Here is a 15,240-nt window from a genome sequence, read left to right as displayed (position 1 = left end):
AAATCACACAACTGCATTCCAGCCTGGGGGAGAGAGCAAGATTCTGTTTCACAAACAAACAAAACCTAAGAAATCTTAGAAACAGCAAAGTGAGACCACAAAGACAAATGAAGAGTGGTAGAAAGATACTTTCAAGAAAAAGGAGAGCTAAGTGATGCACAGGTTGTGAATGTCACCCACATGGTCGTGGTGGGAAAGGTGTCACATCCTAGCACTAGGGGGGAAACCATCAGGATAGTGAAGGATGACATACAGTTGCTGGAGGCAAACACACCTCTGCCCAGTTTTCTTGATCAGACGTCATTCATAAAAACAACCTTCTGAATCCGAATTTGGTCTCTTAAGGAGGTCTTACTCTAGGCAAATAAACAATGGCAGGTTTGGCTGGGCACAGTAGCTCATACCTGTAACCTCAGCACTTTGGGAGGCCGAGGTGGGCAGATCACTTGAGATCAGGAGTTCGAGACCCCTGGCCAACATGATGAAATCCTGTTTCTACTAAAAATACAAAAATTAGCTAGGCGTGGTGGTGCACGCCTGTAATCCCAGCTACTTGGGAGGCTGAGGCAGGAGAATTGCTTGAACCTGGCGGGAGGCAGAGGTTGCACTGAGCTGAGATTGTGCTCTTGCATTCCAGCCTGGGTGACTAGAGAAACTCTGTCTCAAAAAACAAACAAACAAACAAACAAACACACAATGGCAGGTTTTCAGCTAGATGGCACTCCTCTTTTTAATTAATAAACTGCCACACCGGTGCACAAAATCTCTCGTATGTGACTTCTGAATCTAAGTGCCAGGCCAGATCGACTCAAGGTGCAGCCATTAGGTGAGGCCTGGTCTACCAGCTCTGGCACACGCCACCCTCTCTCTGCAGAAGAGACTGGCCAGCTGGGTCAGAGGTTTCTGCTCTGACAGGTCAATTTCAATAAGAGAAAAAGTAAGAGGCCAGGCACAGTGGCTCATGCCTATAATCCCAACACTTTGGGAGGCTAAGGCAGGAGTTTAAAGACCAGCCTAGACAACATAGTAAGAAATCTCTACAAAATATTTTTAAAATTAGCCAGGTGTGGTGGTGCGTGCCTATAATCCTAGCTACTAAGGAGACCGAGGCGGGAGGAGCCCAGGATTTGGAGGCTGCAGTGAGCTATGATTGCACCACTGTACTCCAGCCTGGCGACAGATAGAGACTTGGTCATTAAAAATAAAATAGAGCCAGGCACGGTGGCTCACGCCTGTAATCTCAGCACTTTGAGAGGACAAGGTGGGCAGATCACCTGAGATCAGGAGTTCAAGACCAGCCTGGCCAACATGATGAAACCCTGTCTCTATTAAAAAATACAAAAATTAACTGGGCATGGTGGCACACCATGTAGCCTGTAGACCCAGCTACTCAGGAGGCTGAGGCAGAAGAACTGCTTGAACTCAGGAGACGGAGGTTGCAGTGAGCTGAGATCATGCCACTGCACTCCAGCCTGGGCAACAAAGCAAGACTCCGTCTCCAAAAAAAAAATAATAATAAAAATAAATAAATAGAGCTACAGTCTGGCAAGACTTAGCTGAGTACTCAACAAGGGAATAGCTTTTTCTCAAAGTTAAAAACTCAGCATACACACCTTGGTGAGATTGTTTTGATAGATGGTGTTCAGGCGGCTCACATAGGCATCCCGCTTTTCCTTAATAACGCTGCAATGAAACTCGAGTCAGTACTCAGAAACAGGATCTTCCCCTTCCAGTTAGTAACTAAGGCATCTGTCCCTGAACACCCGAGCAGAGAATCACTGACTGTCAACAGGAACCACAGTGAATGAATGTCTCCGAAGACAGTCATCCCTTCCCTGTGTCATTCTGCTGCCCCATGTTAAAAGCCTCTGTGCCACTCAGTGGAGAACGCACTCAGCTGGCATCGTCTTTCTGCACAGCAGACAAGGAGAAATGCTTTGGCACAGTCCCTAGAACACGGTGTGCGTAGGACGTGGTGGGTACTTAATAAATACCTGTTACATAAATTTGCTAAATTTCTTCAAAACTGTTATGGCTTCAAAAGATTTACAGCAGTTCCTTAAATAGTTAAACACAAAACTGCCATATGACCCAGCAATTCCACTTCTAAGTACAGACCCAAAAGAAACTGGAAGCAGAGACCCGAACAGATAGATACCTTTACACGAATGTTCATGGCAGCATTCTTCATAATAACCAAAAGGTAAAACAGGCTGGGCGCAGTGGCTCACACCTGTAATCTCAGCACTTTGGGAGGCTGAGGTGGGTGGATCACGAGGTCAGGAGATCGAGACCATCCTGGCTAATACAGTGAAACCCCGTCTCTACTAAAAAAAAATACAAAAAATTAGCTGGGCGTGGTGGCGGGCGCCTGTAGTCCCAGGTACTCAGGAGGCTGAGGCAGGAGAATGGCGTGAACCCGGAAGGTGGAGCTTGCAGTGAGCCGAGATTGTGCCACTGCACTCCAGCCTGGGCGACAGAGCGAGACTCCATCTCAAAAAAAAAAAAAAAAAAAAGCTAAAAACAACCCAAAAATTCACTAACGAATACATGGATAAACAAAATGTGGTTTTATCCATATGATGAAATCTTAATCTGCCTTTAAAAGGAATGAAGGTTGGGCGCAGTGGCTCACACTTGAAATCCCAGCAAATTGGGAGGCTGAGGCGGGAGGATTACTTCAGCTCAGGAGTTCAAGACTAGCCTGGGCAACACAGTGAGACCTCATCTCTACTAAAAATAAAAATAAAAAAAGTAGGCAGGCATGGTGGCACATGCCTGTAGTTCCAGCTACTCAGGAGGCTGAAGTGGGAGGATAGCTTGAGCCCAGGAGCTCAAGATTGCAGTGAGCTATGATTGCACCATTGCATTCCAGCGTGGGCAACAGAGCAAGACCCTGTCTTAACAACAACAACAAAAAAAGCAATGAAGTTCTGATACATACTACAACATGGACAAACCGTGAAAACAAAATACACTAGACATAAAGGAACAAATATTGTATGATTCCACTTATATGAGTTTCCTAGGATTGGCAAATTCATAGAGACAGAAAGCAGAATAGAGGTTCCCAGGGGCCAGCAGGAGAAGAGAACGAGGGGTTATTGTTTAAAGGAATAGAGTTTCTGTTTGGGATGGCAGGAAAGTTCTGGAAGTGGTAATAGTAGTGACGACTGTACACCTATGTGAATGTGCTTAATGGCACTCAATTGTATACTTAAAAATGGCTAAACTGTAAATCTCATACTGTGAATATTTACCACAATTCCTCCTCCATCCCTAAAAAAGTTTACGGCTCACTTAGTTATGAAAGAAAACTATGTCTTCGGTCCGTACATCCAAGATGACAAAGAAAAGAAGGAACAACGGTCGTGCCAAAAAGGGCCGCGGCCATGTGCAGCCTATTCGCTGCACTAACTGTGCCCGATGCGTGCCCAAGGACAAGGCCATTAAGAAATTTGTCATTCGAAACATAGTGGAGGCCGCAGTGGTCAGGGACATTTCTGAGGTGAGCATCTTCGATGCCTATGTGCCTCCCAAGCTGTATGTGAAGCTGCATTACTGTGTGAGTCGTTCAATTCACAGCAAAGTAGTCAGGAATCGATCTCATGAAGCCCGCAAGGACCGAACACCCCCTCCCCGATTTAGACTTGTGGGTGCTGCCCCACGTCCCCCACCAAAGCCCATGTAAGAAGCTGAGTCCTTAAAGACTGAGACAGACTCTTCTCTGGAGAAAAATAAAATGGAAATTGTACTTTAAAAAAAAAAAAGAAAGAAAGAAAAATATCTATTCTTGGAAACTGAACCCTCTTAGTGTTGACACTTACCGCCAATTGAATTTACCCTCACAACTTGGAAAGCCATAATCAGCATGATCGTGCATGAATTCGGAGTGGACAGCTGTGTTCCACATTACCTGTTAAAAAAAAAAAAAAAAAAAAGGATCAAAAGCAGCAGTAAATGAGTCCTGAGGGAAAAAAGAAATCATGAATGAATGGTAACTAGGTAACAGCAGATAAAATACTGCCCTTTAAATTAAAAATAAACCTGGCTAGGCGGGGTGGCTCACACCTGCAGTCCCAGCACTTTGGGGAGGCCGAGGCAGGTGGATTACTTGAGGTCAAGAGTTCAGGCCGGGCGCAGCAGCTCACGGCTATAATCCCAGCACTTTGGGAGGCCAAGGTGGGCGGATCACGAGGTCAGGAGTTCGAGACCAGCCTGGCCAACACGATGAAACCCCATCTCAACTAAAGATACAAAAAAACTTAGCCAGGCGTGGTGGCACACGCCTGTAATCCCAGATACTCAGGAGGCTGAGGCAGGAGAATCTCTTGAACCTGGGAGGTGGAGGTTGCAGTGAGCTGAGATTGTGCCATTGCACTCCAGGCTGGGCGACAGGGCGAGACTCCATCTCAAAACAAAACAAAACAAAACAAAACAAAAACAAAAAAATTAGCCAGGCATGGTGGTGCACACCTGTAGTCCCAGCTACTCGTGAGGCTGAGGCAGGAGAATCACTTGAACCTGGGAGGTGAAGGTTGCAGTGAGCTGAAATCACATCACTGCATTCCGGCCTGGGCAACAGTGAGACTCCATCTCAAAAAAAAATAAAATAAAATAAACAAACAAACAAAAAGAAACAAAAACATATATAAATGAACATACATAAATGTCTACCACATGTGATCAGAAGGAATAAGTAAATACGAAAATAAAACATTACAAAATCAGTTTACTGTACAGTATTAGCCTAGCAGTATATTTTTTAAAAAATAAACTTGCACCAATCAACACGAAATTTACTACCATAACTGGTTTTAACTACATAAAACCACCTTATAATGAATTTATATAATTCATACAGTCATAATTGCATGGTTCCAAGTAGAACAGATTCCAAAAAGTATGACTAATAGGAAAGGAAACAGTTGAGGGAAAACGTACCAGAGAAAAAAAGTCTTCCTAAGACAGAAAGAAAAACATCACCTATACCAGGGAACAGATTTCAAAAAAGCTTTTTGGAATTAAACTCAGGTATGCATCACTGATGAGATTAAGAGATTTGCTTACATAATACCAAAAAGATGACAAGTTAAAATGGAATGCCATTAATAAAGGTGGTAAGCTTGAGATTACAACATATGTTGAAAGTTCATTCAAACGAGTGGCATTCTTTGCAAGTATAAGCAAGAGGCGGCTTTAGAAATAAGAGCTGCTGTTTTTTCCTCTTTGTCAAGGGTAAAAAAAAATGAAATCATTCAATGTGACCTGCACCACAGATATTAATACCAAAAAAATCACCAACATGATACAGAAAATCCATGAATCCACAGAACTTCAGAAGATTCCATTCAACAGTTTGGTTTGCTGGCTGGGTCTTCCTGCTGAGAAAAAACTATCCTGCGGTGTAGATGACCAAACTAAATTACTAGGCCGTGGCCGGTCTTGGTGGCTCAGGCCTGTAATCCCAGCGTTTTGGGAGGCCACGGTGGGTGGATCACCTGAAGTCAGGAGCCCGAGATCAACCTGGCCAACACGGTGAAACCCCATCTCTACTAAAAATACAAAAATCAGCCGAGTGCTGTGGCGCGCGCCTGTCATCCCAGCTACTTGCGAGGCTGAGAAAAGGGAATCACTTGAACCCAGGAGGCAGAGGTTGCCGTGAGCCGAGGTCGCGCCACTGTATTCCACCCTGGGCGACAAGAGTGAAACTCCGTCTCAAAAAAATAATAATAAAAAAAATAAAAAGTAATTAAAAATAAACAAAAAATTTTAAACACAAATCAAACAAAAACAATCCTATTGCTTAAGCCACTTTTAGTGGGGTCTAGGGTTTTTTTTGCAGAATGAATTTTAATGGATACATTTGGAAACATTCTTATTCGGATTATGATTTACAAATAGAAAAAGGATTGTAAAGGGAAAGAGAAATAAAAATTCTACCTTTTTGGGTACACATCCAACATTCACCTGGAATAAAAAAAAAAGAGACAGACTTTAACAATATTGAATTCAAACCATCAAACAAATCTGCAAGAAATGCACACTAAGCATCAAGCGAGGAAGCTTCCTTGGGTTCTAAGTCACAGTATACTAAATTCTAGTTACTTTCTTTGTTAAAAAAGGATAAGAACATTATTTTCCTTCTGTGATGAGGGAGAGAAGTTTATTCATCAGCATTTTCTCAAGGAAAGCAGACAGAGAAAGGACAATCAGCCCATCTGAGCAGCTGTCTAAGAGGACTTCTGGGGAAAGTACTGCAGAATACATGGATAAACACCCAAGACGGGCCAGGCCTGGTAGTTCACACCTGTAATTCCAGCATTTTGGGAGCTGAGGCAGTTGGATTGCTTAAGCCCATGAATTCGAGATCAGCCTGGGCAACAAGCGAGACCAGGTCCCTACAAAAAAAATTAGCTGGGTGTGGTGGTACATGCCTGTGGTCCCAGCTACTCAGGAGGCTGAGGTGGGAGGACCACTTGAGCCCGGGAGGACAAGGCTGCAGTGAGTCATGATCATGATCGTGCCAGTGCACTCCAGCCTAGGTGACAGTGCAAGACCCTGCCTCAAAAAAGAAACACACACACACAGGCCGGGCGCGGTGGCTCAAGCCTGTAATCCCAGCACTTTGGGAGGCCGAGACGGGCGGATCACGAGGTCAGAAAATCGAGACCATCCTGGCGAACACGGTGAAACCTCGTCTCTACTAAAAAATACAAAAAACTAGCCGGGCGAGGCAGCGGGCGCCTGTAGTCCCAGCTACTCGGGAGGCTGAGGCAGGAGAATGGCGTGAACCCGGGAGGCGGAGCTTGCAGTGAGCTGAGATCCGGCCACTGCACTCCAGCCCGGGCGACAGAGCCAGACTCCGTCTCAAAAAAAAAAAAAAAAAAAAAAAAGAAACACACACACACGCAAAGGTTGAACACAGAGATACTGGTGAATACTCACGAGAAGCACAAGAATTTAAAGTACATGGCATGGAACTCGGGATGTTGATTAACCCTTAGTAAAGAAACTTGAGAAAACCTAAATAAATATTAGATCTCATAAAATGACTTTGATTTATAACTACTTGGCATCTGGCCTAAAGAAGTAACCAAAGATGTAGAAAAGCGAAATGCACAAATGCACAGATTATATCATGTTATGTACAAATACATATTTGGTTACAATCATTTCCATTTCACTGTTAGTTAATATATAGAAAAATACTTATGGAATAAAAGTAGGAAAAGCAAGACCAGAAAACTACTTTTTTTTTTTTTTTGAGACAGAGTCTCCCTTTGTTGCCCAGGCTGGAGTGCAATGGTGCGATCACAGCTCACTGCAATCTCTACCTCCCGGCGATTCTCCTGCCTCAGCCTCCCGAATAGCTGGGACTGTAGATGTGCACCACCACGCCCAGCTAATTTTTGTATTTTCAGTAGAGATGGGGTTTTGCCATGTTGGCCATCCTGGTCTCGAACTCCTGACCTTAGGTGATCCACCTGCCTCAGCCTCCCAAAGTGCCGGGATTACAGGCGTGAGCCACTGTGCCCAGTCAGAAAACTGCATTATTTTGTTTGTTTGGGTTTTTTTTTGAGACCGAGTCTCACTATATCGCGCAGGCTGGAATACAGTGGCAAGATCTCGGCTTACTGCAACCTCTGCCTCCCGGGTTCAAGCGATTCTCATGCCTCAGCCTTCCGAGTAGCTGGAATTACAGGCGCCTGCCATCCTGCCTGGCTAATTTTTGTATTTTTACTAGAGATGGAGTTTCACCTTGTTGGCCAGGCTGGTCTCGAACTCCTGACCTCAAGTGATCTACCCACCATGGCATCCCAAAGTGCTGGGATTACAGGCATGAGCCACCACACCCAGCCGAAAGCTACATTTTTTAAAAGTAAAGATAACAGATAATTTAAATAATGAAATATTTTTCATCTGTCAGATTGGCAAAAATTTTAAAGGTTGATTATAACTAGTGTTAGCAAACACATCCTGATTGGCCCAGCAATTCTCCTTTTAGAGTAACCTAGAAAAGTAGTCACATATTATGCTCCTGTGTCCAAAGATGCATTTATAGGGATATTCCCTGAAGCTTGGTGATAATGGGTAACTACAGACACATTAAATATCCATCAGCAGGGAAGTATCAAATAAATTGTTATACACTGAGTCTGTGGAATATTCTGCAGCCATTTAAAAAGGGCAAGGTAGATTTCTATGCACTATATGGAAAGAGTTCTAACATATACTGTTATGCATCAAAAGAAAGTTGCAGAATAGTAGTTATGCCATGACCCAATTCGTATTTATATGCAGTATGTGTATGTATATATATATGGGTGTAAACACAATTTGGCTATACTCCAAGCAATCAACAGTGTTTCTCTGGAAAGGGAGAAAACTTTCACATTTTGTTCTATATTCTTTTTTTTTTTGAGACAGTCTTGCTCTGTCACTCAGGCTAGAGTGCAATGGCGCAATTTCAGCTCACTGCAACCTCTGCTCCCCAGGATCAAACAATCCTCCCTCCTCAGCCCAAGAGTAGCTGGGACTACAGGCGTTCACCACCATGCCTGGTATTTTTAGTAGAGACAGGGTCTTACCACATTGCCCAGGCTTGTCTTAAATTCCTGAGCTCAAGTGATCCACCCACCTTGGCATCCCAAAGTGCTAGGATTACAGGCATGAGCCACCATGCCTGGATATACTTTTTTTTTAAAAAATAAAAAATATTTTTCTAAAAATACAGAGACAGGGTCTCACTATGCTGCCCAAGCTGGTCTCAAACTCCTGGGCTCAAGCAATCCTCCTAATTCGTCCTCCCAAAGTGTTGAGATTACAGGTGTGAGCCACCCCATACATGGCCTATATATGCTTTTTATTTTATAAATAAAAATTAAAACTACTTTACAAAAATAGAGACAAGGTCTCAGTATATTGCCCAGGCTGGTCTTGAACTCCTGAGATCAAGTGATTCTCCCGCCTCGGCCTCCCAAAGTGCTGGGATTATAGGCATGAGCCACCGCGCTTGGCCTGTATATGCTTTTGGAAAACAGTTTAATGATCACTCACCAAAATTCACAGGAGAATCTTAGATGTTTACAAGCAGCAATTATTCCACTATTCCTGTCAGCACCGCATCCTTCATGGTAGAGTGTCACAAGTAAAAGTTTCTGGCTGTTTCATCTACTTAAAACCAGATATAAGGAACAACCTAAGTCTTAGCAACTTTAGGCTTCAATGTAAAATCACGAAAGCTCTCGGCACTTTAGGAGGCTGAGGCAGGAGGACTGCTTGAAGCCAGGAGTTCATGACCAGCCTGGGCAACAAAGCAAGACCCCATCTCCATAAAAAATAAAAATAAGTTAGTTGGGCACAGTAGTGTGCCTGTAGTCCTAGCTACTCAGGACACTGAGGTGGGAGGGTCAAGAGTTCAAGGTTGCGGTCATGCCGCTGCACTCCAGCCTGGGTGACAGAGCAAGACCCTATCTCCAAAAAAAAAAAAAAAAACTCTCTTGGAAAGGTTTCTCTCTGAAAGCAGTTCCCCTGTCCAGAAGATGCTTACAGCCCACACATCTTCTTCCAACTGGCCAAGACAGTTAAAAACTTCAAAATGCCCCAAGGGGTCCAAAAATGTAGTCAAGGCAAGTATCAAACAGGCTATACACTTTCTAGTTGTGACAAATCTCAGAGTTTTGAGAAAGACATTAAAATCATCATGGAATCCTCGGAGGACTGAGACACTAAAGCACCAGTGCAGACGGTCTTAGAGGAAGTCTGGAACCAATACTTCTTCTGTCAGTAATAGGCCTTTCTAGACTTCAATCTAGAAGAAGATGATTTTTTTTTTGTGCTTTGAGTTAGGAATCTGTCCTTTTGATTTTGACTTTCTAACAGCTTCCCTCATATGTTTGGGTTGTAGTGGTGGCATTTCTCCCCACTTCTGACACACATCCAGTGCTGCTTCTACCACCTCCCAGACAAAAACCTTGGAAAGACCAGACAGCAATAACAACATTCTGAGACACAGAGGTGCCACTGATGGACTGGATCGGCCTTTTGATGGCTGCCTTAGGGAACACTGAGTGGCAATACATTTCATAATGGTTCAGCTGCTCCACAGAAAAAGAAGAAACAGCTAGGCGCGGTGGCTCATGCCTGCAATCCCCGCACTTTGGGAGGCTGAGGCGGGTAGATCACGAGGTCAGGAGTTCAAGGCCAGCCTGGCCAATATAGTGAACCCCATCTCTACTAAAAATACAAAAATTGGCCGGGCATGGTGGCATGCGCCTGTAATCCCAGCTACTCAGGAGGCTGAAGCAGGAGAATCGCTTGAACCCGGGAGGCAGAGGTTGCAGTGAGCCGAGATTATGCCACTGCATTCCAGCCTGGGCGACAGAGAGAGACTACATCTCAAAAAAAAAAAAAAACAGAAAGAAAAAGAAAAAGAAGAAACCAGGATTTGCATCTTCTAAATCTCATCTTCATCTACTTTCTTTTCTTTGGTATCTATTTTCAGTTTTTTGGCTGCAGGAGTAAATAACAATGAGTTTTCCCTTTCAACTGTTGTTAAATTTGAGACATCCTGACTCTTGAGCTCGCTTTCCTCTTCTTTCAAGTCCGCATCTGCGTCTCCATCAGTTTCCTCTGGGATTCCACCCATGTCGGTAGCCCCCGGGTCCCCGGGAGCAGCGGCTGTCTCATTTGGCTCCCCTGTCTCTCCACCTTTGTCCGTGGATGACTCGCAGGCATTGTCCATCGCCAATAGGATTGGAGGGGAGAGGAGATCGCGGCGTTGTCAGAGGCAGGAGCTCGAAACCCCGAGCTACACAGACTCTACATGCTTTTTATAATGGAAAATAGTCATTTGTCACTTGTTTAATTGTTTTTAGACATTTATAAACCAGAATAACCAAAAATACACTAAAATGATTTAATTTGGGAAGTGGAATTTTGGTGAGTGACTCTCCAATCCTTCGTCTGTAACACAATTATTCTTTTATATTAAAATGAATGCCTTCTAGACATAATTTATATTAGGGGCGTGTAGCTCTGCCGATCATGACCATAGGAAACTAGACTGGCTTTCTGTATGCCCCAGTAATACTAGCCTAGCTCTCATAATAGAATGCTTTCTGGGTATCCTTCTATGGTGGATCCTGAACCACATACATACTAGCCAAGGCACTTCATACAAAAAGCTAAATTCAAAGAAACCTGCCCAAAGCTCATGAAGATCGCTAATGTTTGAAACAGATGGTCTTCCTGAACAGTAATCTTCTATTCCTTTAGTTGTTTCAAAATTCTAACGGCGTACCTGCTACAATTTCATTATAATCCTATTATTTGTTATTATCCTACACTCGGTTATTATAAAGGAATGAGTGATGGCCGGGTGCAGTGGCTCATGCCTGTAATCCCAGCATTTTGGGAGGTCGAGGCGGGCGGATCACTTGAGGTCAGGAGTTCGAAACCAGCCTGGGCAACATGGTGAAACCCCATCTCTATTAAAAATACAAAAATTAGACGGGTGTGGTAGCGTACGTCTGCAGTCCCAGCTACTCAGGAGGCTGAGGCAGGAGAATCGCTTGAACCTAGGAGGTGGAGGTTGCAGTGAGCTGAGATCCGCCACTGCATCCAGCCAGGGCAACAGAGTGAGACTCCGTCTCAAAAAATAAAATAAAATAAAATAAAATAAAAGAATGAGTTATGTTTCCATACAGTCTCAAGTTATCAGTTACATGGGATTTTTTTTTTTTTTTTTTTTTTTCCTGGAAAGAGATAGGTCATACACTGTCAAGTTTTGGACTTGGATTATTTTTAATGCAATTATGCTACAATAAGAATACTAAAGGCAACAGAAACAGGAACTCATAGGATTGAGAAAAGGGTACAGAATTCAAGCCTCATAAAAGAATCAACACCTACAACAAGCGCAAGCACACTATTCAGAAAGTACTTCATACTAAAAATTAGAATAATTTATGGGCTGGGCGTGGTGGCTCACGCCTATAATCCCCATGCTTTGGGAGGCCGAAAAGAAAGATGATTGCTTGAGCCCAGGAGTGAGGGACCAGCCTGGGCAACATAGTGAGACCCTGAGACCCCATCTCTGCAAAAAATTAAAAAATAAAAAATTAGTTGGGCTTGGTGGTGCATGCCTGTAGTTCCAGCTATTCAGGAGGCTGAGGCAGGAGGATCTCTTGAGCCCAGAAGCTGAAGGCTACAATAAGCTCTAATAACACCACTGCACTGCAGCCTAGATAACAGAGCCAGACCCTACCTCTAAAAATAAATAATAATAATAATAACAATAATAATAAATGTATGGCTTTCTATCTAGAGTGCCCTTTCATCTGGCCAAGCTGAGGATATGCTATTTCTCAACCCCCAAGCACCTGACATTACTGGGATAAATAGAATAAGCCATTTTGAAGAAAGGAGGACGGCAGGGATTTCTTAATGGTAAGAGCAGAGAAAGGAGGTCGAAACTCTGTGGGAAGAACAACGCTGGCCCCATAATGGGAATGATTTTCTCTTCCAACCTGCCTTTTCCAGTTATTTGGCAGGCAACGTGCTTCCCAGTGCCCTCCACCCACACCTTTATATCCTGCAGTTCACCATTTAAGTTTACTAAGTGGCTTCGACTAGGACAGACTCCAAAAGCAATTTTCCCAAAGGTAGAGATGATTTGTCTGCTAAATAAATACTGCTGGTCCTCCAGCCACCGTTTCTTGTTTCCCAAGAATCATTAAAAGAAATCCAAGGGTGTCATAAAGCACTCAATGTTCTAAACTACTCTCACATACCATGAGTTTGTTCCTCATGTGTATTTGAAGCTACTTTAAAGTTATTTAAGTCTTCTTTTTTTAAGTTTTTTAAAAATATGTTTTTAAAGTTTTTTAAAAATATGTTTAATTTTAAAACATATTCTTTTTTTGGAATATGTTTCTTCAAAGCGCCAAGGTGGGCTTTCACTGGTGCCTGGTGTCTGTAACTCTGGTTTGTTTTTTAGAAGTTTCTGCCTTTTTCGCTTCTACATAGTCTTAGCTTGCAGTCATTCATTCAGAGGTACTGAGTAAGTACCCACTTGTGCCAGGCATTATGCAAGGTAAGGCACTAAACAGATATAGTCCCTGCTCTTGCGGACTGTATTAGTATCCTGGCCTACAGTGCCAGCCAGAGAGAGGTTCTGAGCCTATCTAAGATACTGCCTCAAGGGGCAGCAGCAGAATCACCACATTCCCTAAAATTGAAGAGCACTGGGCCAGAAACCAGAGGAAGAGGATGGTGGAAAATTGTGGCCTCGTTGGGTCACAGGAGCTGCGCCCCAGCACAACACTTTGGGGCCTGGGGCACTGGTTGAAAGGAAGCCTATGACCCTGAAAAGCCACCGTCCTATTTTGGCAGCTCCTATGAACAGGCCTCCAGGGATTTCCATTGCTTTTAGAGAACTATTTACATGCCAGCAACATGACGTGACTTCAGCACCTCTGACTTGGAAGGAATGAAAAGCACATTTAGGCTGGGAGTGGTGGCTCATGCCTACAATTCCGGCACTTTGGGAGGCCAAGGCAGGTGGATCGCTTGAGGCCAGGAGTTCAAGATGATCCTGGGCAACATGGTGAAACACCATCCCTAGAAAAAATACAAAAATTAGCCAGATGTGTGAGCCTGTAGTCCCAGCTACTGGGGAGGCTGAGGCAGGAGGATCACTTGAGCTTGTGGGTCAAGGCTACCATGAGCTGATATAGCACCACTACACTCCAGCTTGGGCAACACAGTGAGACCCTATCTCAAAACATAGATACACACACTTAGTTCCACTGAGAGCTGGGGAGGCCAGGGGTGAAAAGCTGGCATAGTCTCGTTTACCCACCCCCTCTGCTGCTCCCTTCTCTTTCCCCCATTTTTTTTTTTCAATTTCTTACAAATTAGAGAGGGAGGCTGGGCATGGTGGCTTACACCTATAATCCCAGCACTTTGGCAGGCTGAAGCGGGCAGATCACCTGAGATCAGGAGTTCAAGACCAGCCTGACCAACATGGAGAAACCCTGTTTCTACTAAAAATACAAAATTAGCTGGGTGTGGTAGCACAAGCCTGTAATCCCAACTACTTGGGAGGCTGAGGCAGGAGAATCGCTTGAACCGGGGAGGTGGAGGTTGCCATGAGCGGAGATCACGCCATTGCACTCCAGCCTGGGCAACAAGAGCGAAACTCCATCTCAAAAAAAAAAAGGAAAAAACCCAACACACACACAAATTAGGGACAGGGTCTTACTATGTTGCCCAGGCTGGTCTCAAAATCCTGGGCTCAAGCAATCCTCTTACCTTAGCCTCCCAAAGGTTGGAATTACAAGCATGTGCCACTGCACTCGGCCTTCTTTCCCCTTTCTCTAGCTCAGGGGTCCCTGTCCCCCAGGTGCCTATTAGGAACCAGGTTGCACAGCAGGAGATGAGTGGCGGGCAAGTGAGCGAAGCTTCATCTGTATTTATAGCTGCTCCTCATCGCTGGCATTACTGCCTGAGCGCCACCCACCTCCTTTCAGATCAGTGGCGGCATTAGATTCTCATGGGAGCACGAACCCTATTGTGAACCGCGCGTGCAAGGGATGTAGGTTGCACACTGCTTATGAGAATCTAATGTCTGATGATCTGTCACTGTCTCCCATCACCCCCAGATGGGACCAACTAGTTGCAGGAAAACAAGCTCAGGGCTCCCTCTGAGTGTACATTATGGTGAGTTGCATAATCATTTCATTATATATTACAACGTAATAATAATAGAAATAAAGTGCACAATAAATGTGATGCAGGCTGGGCGTGGTGCCTCAAGCCTGTAATCCCAGCACTTTGGGAGGCGGAGGCGGGCAGATTATCTGAGGTCAGGAGTTCAAGACCAGCCTGGCCAACATGGTGAAATCCCATCTCTACTAAAAATACAAAAATTAACCAGGTGTGGTGGTGGGTGCCTGTAATCCCAGCTACTTGGAAGGCTGAGGCAGGAGAATCGCTTGAACCCAGGAGGCAGAGGCTGCAGTGAGCCGAGATCATACCATTGCACTCCAGCCTGGGCAACAAGAGTGAAACTCCGTCTCAAAAAATATAAATAAATAAATAAATGTGATTCACTTCATTCCCCAATCCTCCTGAAACCATCCCCCCACTCCTGGTCCGTGGAAAAATTGTCTTCCACAAAACTGGTTCCTGGTGCCAAAAAGGTTAGGGACAGCTGCTCCAGCTGACCTGTGC

At 44.3% G+C, this 15,240-nt stretch overlaps 1 protein-coding gene and 1 pseudogene across 1 annotated transcript in view; one reads left to right on the top strand and one right to left on the bottom strand.

Moving 5' to 3' along the window:
• The window catches only part of LOC105481963 (glutathione-disulfide reductase), a 56,993-nt gene that overhangs the window by 31,455 nt on the left and 10,298 nt on the right, over window positions 1-15,240 (bottom strand). Inside the window, exons 2-4 of the mRNA XM_071068428.1 lie at window positions 5,944-5,970; window positions 3,828-3,916; window positions 1,614-1,683 (exon numbers count right to left, since the gene is read on the bottom strand). Of these exons, the coding sequence (XP_070924529.1) occupies window positions 1,614-1,683; window positions 3,828-3,916; window positions 5,944-5,970 (186 nt within the window). The remainder of the gene's footprint in view (window positions 1-1,613; window positions 1,684-3,827; window positions 3,917-5,943; window positions 5,971-15,240) is intronic.
• Window positions 3,344-3,713, top strand: LOC105481961 (small ribosomal subunit protein eS26 pseudogene; annotated as a pseudogene).

This window comes from Macaca nemestrina, chromosome 8 (assembly GCF_043159975.1).
Source record: "Macaca nemestrina isolate mMacNem1 chromosome 8, mMacNem.hap1, whole genome shotgun sequence".
In the NCBI taxonomy this organism is placed as follows: domain Eukaryota; kingdom Metazoa; phylum Chordata; class Mammalia; order Primates; family Cercopithecidae; genus Macaca; species Macaca nemestrina.
Note: the sequence above shows the minus strand (reverse complement) of the source record. Positions and strands in the feature narration are given on the sequence as shown.